This window comes from Solanum dulcamara, chromosome 9 (genome assembly GCF_947179165.1).
Source record: "Solanum dulcamara chromosome 9, daSolDulc1.2, whole genome shotgun sequence".
In the NCBI taxonomy this organism is placed as follows: Eukaryota; Viridiplantae; Streptophyta; class Magnoliopsida; order Solanales; family Solanaceae; genus Solanum; species Solanum dulcamara.
This window is the reverse complement of record NC_077245.1, coordinates 8,598,364-8,607,967: the sequence shown is the minus strand read 5'-3', so window position 1 is coordinate 8,607,967 and position 9,604 is coordinate 8,598,364. Positions and strand designations below refer to the sequence as shown.

The following is a 9,604-nucleotide window of genomic DNA, read 5'->3' as shown; positions in this document are numbered from 1 at the left end:
ATAAAATTTTATGAATGATTAACACTTCAATTTCATTCATAAGTTTGAAATTTATTGTTGTTCTAATTGCATTTATAAGTTTGATAAGCTTGACACATATGTGATAAAGTTTGTGTTGAGACTTGTGAGAGTGGGCCTCAGATGCTTCTTAGGAGACCATTCCCAATATTAGCCCAACATTGTAATTGACCTCAGCCTCCTTCATTACTGGGCATTTAGTGCAGATGTCTGTACTCTAAGTTCATTCCTCTGGTCCCTTATTTCCCAAGTGAAAAATATTTACGCCGCTCAATTTTGCTTTAAAAATCAAATTATTTCCTTATCTTTGAATGATAGATATTATCCTTGATATTTTCAATCATTCATAAAAGGAGGATACGTTTTATATGATTAACTTATTTACGTAATAAATATTTATGTGCTTTGAAATTATTCCAAAATATGAGCTAGAAGGAGGGAGAATGACTATTTCTCAAAGTTGAGGAGAGAATTTGATTTTTAAAATAAAGTTGAAGAACCCATTTATCAACACTATCGATATTTTATAAGTTCCACTTATTTAACAGAAAGTTTAACTAAATTATTTTACATAAATTGAGACGGGAGAGTGTTAAAAGGTTTGTTGATGGCGTGAAAAGGACGCGATGCCGCGGAAATAATTTCCATAAAATGCATAGTATTTTTTCTAAATCTAATTTGGTTGAAATATTTCTATATATAGAAGCAAAATCGTGTAAGACTATTTTTTATTTATTTATTTGTCCACTATTATAAAAATAGATTTGCATTTTTAATTGTCATTTTTAACATATTAAGAAAATACTATTTTTTTTTAATTTTACCCTCAACAATAGTTACTTATTGCACAAATTATTTCTCAAGACATAAGACTATAAATCAATTAATACAAGTATTATAATAAAATAGTCATATTAATCATTATTTCTTACGGATATGCATCCAAAATAAATAAATAAAAGTAAACAGAGGGAGTAGTATTTTCTAAACCTACGGCTAAAAATGTATCCAGCTTAATAATAAAACATGTTCTAATTTAGGCAAAACTTGAGTCTGGACGTGTGCTTGTAAATTTGGAATGAACAAAGCCAAACAAATTACCTAGTTCCACAAGGAAATAAGCAAATTAATAGTTCTCTTAAAACGAGTTTCCATATATTCAACAAAATTACCAAAATTATTTTTTCAAATTAATTTAATAAGTATATGATTTGTTAATCATAAGACATCGCATAAGGGAAATATGAAATGTAATCTTCCTTTGCATGGCATGGCGTTTATTTGGGACCTTTTTATATAAAATTATACCTTCTTAATAATACTTTGAAGGTGTGTTATAATGTCTTATTAATTCAGATAACATGATATTTCAATAATATCTCTAATACAGCCATGAGTCCAAGAAAAAAACAAAGTTGCTACATATGATATATAATAATGATTATTCAGTTTACTACGTATATTTATTAGTATGAAGTTTGAACACATGGCTACATAAGATAAAACTATGCACAAACTAATATTATTTAGAAAAATAGGGAAACTGAATTGGAGAAACTTTGATGTGATACACCACTATCATTAAAGAGAAATTATCCTTAAATTTTTTAGGGTATTATAAGCAATTTCCTCATAACTGAACAAAGTCTGGTGCATATAGCTCAAATTAAGGAGAATTCTTTTATATATATTTACAGAACTTGAAAATTGACTTTTCAGAAAAGTCCTTTTTTAAATAAATAAATGTGTCTGTTTAATTTTAAATCTCTAAATATTAAAATTGACGCAAACAACTTCAGTTCACCTATAAATGCATGCTTCAAAATGAAATTCAAAAATTTTGCTCAATCCATTTAAAAAAGAATGACCTAGTTTTGACTTAGTACGAAATTTAAGAAAACAAAGAAAAATTTTCAATTTTGTGATTCTAAATTAGAGTTACGTTAAATATACCGAAATGTCATTTAATTTTTCGACCTTAAATATGTCACGTAAAAAATTAAAATTAAAATATCATTAAAAAAAGCATCATTCTTATTTAAAAACACTAATAACAAAAATAGATCTTTCTTTCTGAAGCCCGAAAAAAGTGTAAAAGAATGCAATAGGAAGAAAAGGCAGTAATTATCTCAAAACTATCCATAATTAAGAGTTCTCAACTAACAACGAATTATAAATATACAACAATAACATATCCAAAAATGAGTTGTAAATGTTATGATATAAACTAAATTATCAAAATAAGACGGAAGGAATAAAGGAAAAGAAAGAAAAAAACAAAGGAGGTAAATATATTTTTCGTGTATATCTGCAATCTAATTTACATTGCATCTTTGGGCTTAATTTATAACCAAAGAAATGATTAAAAAAAATACAAGTGGAGAAATTAATTAAATGGTAATAGACATTCCACTTAACATGTGGACATTCCACTTAACAGTAAAGATATTATATGGTTTTGTCTTGTTTAAAAATTACTCTAATACTTTCACTATCGAAATTAGAAATTCTTACTCAATTTTTGAGGATACGTGTCTCTTCTAAGGCTGAAGGTAAGGAAGTATCTGTCACATTATTCGTGGAACGGTCTTCTTAAAAATATTTTTTATAAATAAAGATAATAATTTAAAAAAATTTAATAGGTCAATTGATTGACTATCTAAAATTTCACTTTATTGGTGAAGATTTAATTCCCCACCTTATAATTCCTCTCTCATTTTCCCTTCTCCTAACCCCATCTACTTCTTTTTTTAAAAAAAAAAAGAAGACAATATCCCAATTCAGGGTAAGTAAAAGGAATTCAGTACACAAAAATAAAAATTAAGAAAAAAGATTCTTTATTTACTTAAAAGTGGCTTTGTGAATATGATGACAAAAACTGTCACAAATTTAAAAAGCCCACGAATAACAAAAGAGTGAAACTCACACTAAAATTCCAAGAACGTTGCTTTCTTTTTATTATTTATGTCTTATTTATTTTCTAAGATATATTCTATAATAATTAAATATGTACTTTATATATGTGTCATCCCTTTAAAATTGAGGTGTTTATTTACTTTTTATTATGTGTCATTTCACTACCAAGGTTACAATGGAAAGAAAAAAAATTATCATGAATTTTTGAAATGATAAATAGTTTAGAATAACTATTTTTAAAAATTACCGTCACATAACTTGAAATAGAAGAAATATCTCTATAAGGACATTTCTTTTTGATACGACGTAGTGGCAACTGGGAGCTTATTTGATAATAATAAAGAAGTTCGATCAGGACAAGAGCACTACTCTCAATTATGGGGTCGAATTCTGCATCACAGACAGCAGGAAAACCCATTAGATGCCAAGGTTTTCTCTTCTTTTTTTTTAATATTAATTACTATAAGATTTTTGCTTTTTAATTATTTGTGTGTTGTTGGATTAAACAGCTGCAGTGTGCAGAAAAGCAGGGGAACCTCTGATTATTGAAGAAATTGAGGTTGCTCCTCCTAGTTCTTGGGAAGTTCGGATCAAGATTCTTTGCACTTCCCTATGTCATACTGATGTTACTTTCTGGAAATTATCAGCTGTAAGTTTAACAATAATACTTTAAATCAGACAAATTAATCTCTATGTTCTTCATAATTAACTGGTAAATTAATTAATTTCCTCAGGGACCAGCTTCCGCTTTCCCCAGAATTCTTGGTCATGAAGCAGCTGGGTAATTAGCTTAATTTCTCTATCAAGAATTCCTAATTTTGCTTCTATAGTTTTTTTTTTTAAAAAAAACATTTTTCAAATAAATTCTCATTTATGTATAAACTGCTCCTCTCTCATTCTTCTAATTAAGGCTTTAAGATGTAACATATGGTTAAGGAAATGAATCTTGAGTCAAATTCAATCTCAAAAATTAGCTTATGAGAGCAACTTGAATATTTTATTGACTTTCTTTTGTAGATGGAATCTTCAATCAGTAGAAATAAATAACTATTTTGAATGAGCCTCTACCAGTATTAGCAACACAAGTCCAACGTCAAATTATGTGGTTATGTTAGAGATCCATGTTGATAAATTGAAGTCTTGAGGGAGAAATATGGCCATATGTGCATATTGCTGAGTAAAATGTCTAATTTCTCTCTTCTCCATTCTTAGTCTGAACTTCTCATTCCCCTTCTGATTTTCATCTCATATATTATCTTCTTTAATTATTCCCCAAATTCCTTGTAAGTTCCGGTTCTAGTTCATAGCCTCATTAGAGTTGATAAGATGGTCTAGCCCTCTCGTTTGTACTTCTTCCTAAATAGGATTTTTATTTTGGAAACGGGTCTAAAATATCCTCGAATTATTAAAAATGGTATAAAAATGTCTCTCATTCATTTATTGGACCTAAAATGCCCTTGGCATTCACCTTTAGCTCCAAAAACGATATTTTCTTTAACGGAAAAGGGCATGAGGGACATTTTTGTATCATTTCGAATGGTTCGAGGGCACTTTAGGCCCATTTTCATAATTAAAATTATGTTAAAGAAATTTTAATTTATAATTAATTTTAAATAATTAAATTGTAACTAGATGGCCGTCACGTGTTTAAAAAATTATTCAAATTATTTAATTAAAATATGTTAAAGAAATTTTGTTTTATAATTGATTTTAAATAATTAAATTGTAATCAATACATGGTCGCCACATGTTTAAAAAAACTATTCAAATTATTTAATTAAAATATGTTAAAGAAATTTTGTCATTTTTAGAACTAAAGGTGGATGATTATCATATAAAAAAAATTGTAATTCAATAGTTCATGCATATGAGTTTAATTTCCTATATTTTATGAGTTAAATTTCTTCTTGTTTTGGTTTAGTGTGGTGGAGAGTGTAGGAGAAAATGTGGAGGAAGTGAAAGAAGGGGACATGGTAATACCAGTATTTCAAAGAAACTGTGGAGAATGTAGAGATTGCAAGTGCGAAAAGGGTAATATTTGTTCAAAATTCCCAGAGAATTTTCATTGTGGAATGCCAAGGGATGGAAGCAGCAGGTTCAACGACAAAAATGGAGAAAAAGTGTACCATACACTATGGGTCTCCAGTTTTTCTGAGTATACTGTTGTAGATGTCACACATGTGGTGAAGATGACCCCTCATTTTCCCATTGATAAGGCTTCTTTACTTTCTTGTGGGGTTTCTACAGGTTTGCTTCTATATATATGCATTTTTTCCCTTTCAATATTCTATCCAATAATTATCTGAAATTGTCTTAAACAAAAAATATTTTCTTAAAACAACCCATTTTCAATCAATAAAACTTAAGCCAAGTGTGGCCTTTGATCAATGAAAAGGTCACCTCCTTTTGTGTATAGAGTAAAAGGCAATTTCTGGAAAAATTACCTTGGAGCAAAAGTTACCCTTGTTTAGGTCATCCTAAAAGGCCCACGTCTTATATCAGAATATGACCTTGTAATCAATATATTACATTTACAACAACATAATACCCAGTAAAATCCCACTAAGTGGATCTGAAAATGGCCGAATGTACGTAAATTTTATCACTATCTCAAAAAGTTAGAAAAATTATTTTCGAAAAACCTTCAGCTCAAGTACATCAAACTCATGTAAAAGGAGGAGAAAACAATCAAATAGTTTAATCAATATATTGCATTTAATCTTTTAAATAGTTTAAGCCACACTTTTCAGGCTGGCTAAAGGCGTTATATATTGTAGTTCAAATAAATTTATATAAAAAAAATTAATTCTATTTTAGCAGGATTGGGAGCTGCATGGAAAGTTGCCGATATTGAGGAAGGTTCCACCGTGGCAATATTTGGACTTGGAGCTGTGGGACTAGCGGTAACTCCATTTATTTGTTCTTTAATTTATACGTGCATTTTATTTCACTAGAAAAATAATAATTAATTAAGAATATTTTTTATCTCCAAACAATAAAAAATAATTTCATTTAACAATAAGTTTTGCAATTAATGATTAAAAAATCATGTTAGCTGCGGACGATATAACAATATTTTAGCAAGGAGTAGCTAATTGTTATTTTTGGGGCAGTGGTTTGTTTTAAATATATTGCAAGTAGAATTTGAATTTTGTATACTTATGAGGTTGTGTTTCCATACTAGTAATACAAACGCACCTCTTCGTCATTTTCAATTTAGTTATTAATTTAACATAATTAACAATTATCACATATCAATATGTTTAGATGATTTCTTTTTAAAAAATGATTGATCATGTTTTACACGTTAATACTTTGGTCCTTTTCTTCTTTCCTTTTTTTTTGTTGCTATGGTCCACTCCCTTCCCAAAATACTTTTAGAAGGATACATGTTACCTCCCCATTTCATATTAAGTGAATTTTTGAGGGATTTTTTATTATTTAAAATAATTAAATTGTTCAAAGTTCAAAATAGTTGTTTGAAATTTTTTTCATATTTGCCCTTTCATTTATTAAAATTTTATATTTTCTAAGAGATAAATCAAACTACTTGCAAAGTTATAATATTCAAATTATGTACGTAATTAATATTGATAATACGAACTTATTGTTCACATACTTTTTACCTTTAATTGTGGCCCAATAAAATGTTGTCTGCATTTGTTCGATTTGCTTTAAACCCACCAAAATAAAATAATATAGCAATATAAGGTACCCGACTTTGATCACCTTATTATAATATTTCTCTAGACAGCATATGTAAACAATATATATTCTTTTATTTTGAATTAAGTAAATTATAATTATTCTTGTACGTAATAAACAATTTAACAGGCCGTACAAGGAGCTAAGTTACGTGGAGCTTCGAAAATAATAGGTGTCGATTTAAATCCAGAAAAATCTGAAATTGGTACATATTATTACTTTCTTAATCATACTTTATTCTACATACAAAAAACTATACTTTAAAAAAAAGGAAAAAAAATAAGATCATATTAATTGTTATTGAAAAGTGGATTTCAAATGTATGTATGATGAATAGGGAAGAAGTTTGGACTAACAGATTTTATCAACCCCGCAACCTGTGGTGAAAAATCGACTAGCCAGGTTTGTTTAATTTTCTTGTTTTTCATTCTTTAATTTGTGCTAGACATGTCTTATTAAATTATCAATTAAGTGTAGTAATTAATGACAGATAATAAAAGAGATGACTGATGGTGGAGCTGACTACTGCTTTGAGTGTATTGGATTGGCCTCCTTAATGCAAGAGGCTTTTACTAGCTCTCGCAAGGTTTACTTCTCTTATCTTAATTTTTTTATGAGTTCGATTGATTTCAGTAGTTTTGATTCATATTAAATTTTGTATTTATCTTTAAAAAAATTAGAATTCAGAACTAATAAATTTTAAATCTATATCGCTTCTAAACGTCCACTAATCATATTATTTTCTAATGAAGTAATTAATTATTTTGTTTCCTAAAATGGTAGGGTACTGGAAAGACTGTAATACTTGGGGTTGAGATGCATGGCACACCGTTAAGCATTAACCCGTATGAGTTAACGGCCGGAAAAACTATCACAGGATCCCTGTTTGGTGGTGTCAAAGCTAAAGTTGATATTCCCATTTTTGCTGCTCAATATTTAAATAATGTAAGTTTCCTTGTCCTTCTTATTATTTTAATAATTGCCTTTTCAATTCAATGAATCTAAATTTAATTAATCATTGTGAATATTATATACCAAAAAAGTCTAACGAACCAGCTACCACTTATATAATTCAAAAAAATTAATCATTGTGAATATTATATACCAAAAAAGTCTAACGAACCTAGCTACCACTTATATAATTCCAAAAGGTTAATTGCACTTTTAGTCTCTCGATTATTGATAAATTTTGACTTAGTCCAGACAAGATATATATTAGCTTAAGAATAAGAAACTTTCTAGTCAATAGAATATGCATTTTATCTGTTTGGTGCTTGTGGTGAATATTTTATACTCATACAAATTTATTTTAATTATACTAATTTTTCCATTTATTAAATTCCAATGTGTTATATATGTTAAGATTGTATTGTTACTTCATATTTGATAATAATTATCAATAATTTAAATATGTAACATATTCTTTTTATGAGAAGGATCAAAACTATACATCTGAACTAATTCAAATTAAATGTATTGAGTGAATCGTCATGTATCAAAAGGATCAAATTTAGAATTTAGTAACAATCCAGGGACTTACAAAAGTGTTATTATTCATATGCCAAATGATAAGTAGCTGATTCTATTTTATTTTTTTGTCGGAATATTGGGCAGGAGTTGAACTTGGAGGGATTTATAACACATGAAGTTAACTTTGAAGATATTAACAAAGCATTTGATTTACTTCAAGCAGGCAAAACGCTGCGTTGTATCATTTGGATGGACAAATAATCCTGTTAATTTAATCTTTCTATCATGTTTGCGCTTTGGGATAATTAATAAATTGAAGTTCTATTTTATTGCTATTATTTAATTTACTTAAAGGACCTAAATACTTTTGTATGTATCTCTCGTTTCAGAGATTTGAATCTGGAAAAAAATATCTTTAATTATATTATATTCTAATTCTGTGGATGAGAGTTATGCTTGTTTGGATGGTTTTTACCTATTCTATTTTATTGTATTTTGTGGTTAGTTAAATACAAATATTATTTTAATTATTACTTAAATTTTGTTGCATCGTATCGTAAAATATATTGTTATGTAATGACTCAAAGACTTATTTTAGGTAATAATACTCCAAACAGTCTTTAAATTAAGAAGATTTTGTTCTGATTTAAATTAAGCTCAATTATTGTCATGACAATTTCGGATCATAATCTTCAACTACCAATAAGAGTTACGTTAGTACATATTACTTTCATTGACAGCGATTAGAAATACTTAATAATGTGTCACATGGTTGATATTTCTAGTATATTACTTAGGTCAACAATATACTTGTGAGGGGAAACGGGTGAGGAAATATAAGTTGGAAATTGAATCCTCATTAATACTGTGAAAGTTGGGAATTGAATCCTCATTAATATTGTGAAATTTTAGATAGTTAACTAACTGATTTACTATGATTCTCAACAACGGTGTTGTTGGAAGCGTAGTGGACCAAAGTAATATTTTTATTACACAAGGAGCAAAAATATTACACACATAAAATAAAACTCTTATAATTTTCTCACAATAAGTGCTTCTGCATTTTACTTTATAATAAAAACTTTGCTCTCTAATTCTTCCTCTCCAACTCTCTAAGAAACTTTGCTTCTTCTTTCTGAAACACACCATTACATGCATACAAGTATCTATTTATAGCTAACCTACACCTCCATATAGAAGACCTTTCCAAGTTGAATTTCTCATACTTTAGTTTACTTCTCCAAGTTGAATTCTTCCTACTTTAGTTTACTTCGCCAAGTTGAATTCCTCCATCTTTAGTTTACTTCTCCAAATTGAATTCTTCCTACTTTAGTTTACTTCGCCAAGTTGAATTCCTCCATCTTTAGTTTACTTCTCCAAATTAAATTTTTCCTACTTTTTAATCTTGCCAATTTTGACTTCATTGAAGTCGGTTTGAATTTTAACACTCCCCTTCAAATCAAACTTTTCATTCCAAACTTTTCTTTGAGTATGT

General features: G+C 28.3%; 1 protein-coding gene across 2 annotated transcripts; it reads left to right on the top strand.

The window, feature by feature from the left end:
* Window positions 1-3,190: 3,190 nt before the first annotated feature.
* Window positions 3,191-8,556, top strand: LOC129904251 (alcohol dehydrogenase-like 1). Of its 2 annotated transcripts, none has more exons than XM_055979792.1 (10): window positions 3,191-3,363; window positions 3,444-3,583; window positions 3,669-3,715; window positions 4,856-5,181; window positions 5,752-5,837; window positions 6,769-6,844; window positions 6,977-7,041; window positions 7,130-7,225; window positions 7,423-7,584; window positions 8,254-8,556. In XM_055979792.1, the coding sequence occupies exons 1-10, from the start codon at window positions 3,312-3,314 to the stop codon at window positions 8,368-8,370; spliced, it is 1,167 nt and encodes a 388-aa protein (XP_055835767.1). In that variant the 5' UTR covers window positions 3,191-3,311; the 3' UTR covers window positions 8,371-8,556. The 2 variants fall into 2 exon arrangements, with proteins under 2 accessions (XP_055835767.1, XP_055835768.1); XM_055979793.1 differs by having other exon boundaries at window positions 3,193-3,363; window positions 5,755-5,837.
* The last annotated feature ends 1,048 nt before the right edge of the window (window positions 8,557-9,604 follow it).

Coding starts and splice junctions, on each gene's coding strand:
- LOC129904251 (XM_055979792.1), top strand. CDS start 3,312: ATGGGGTCGAATTCTGCATCACAGACAGCAGGAAAACCCATTAGATGC. Junction 3,716..4,855: donor CTTGGTCATGAAGCAGCTGG/GTAATTAGCTTA, acceptor GTTTTGGTTTAG/TGTGGTGGAGAGTGTAGGAG. Junction 5,838..6,768: donor TTGGAGCTGTGGGACTAGCG/GTAACTCCATTT, acceptor ACAATTTAACAG/GCCGTACAAGGAGCTAAGTT.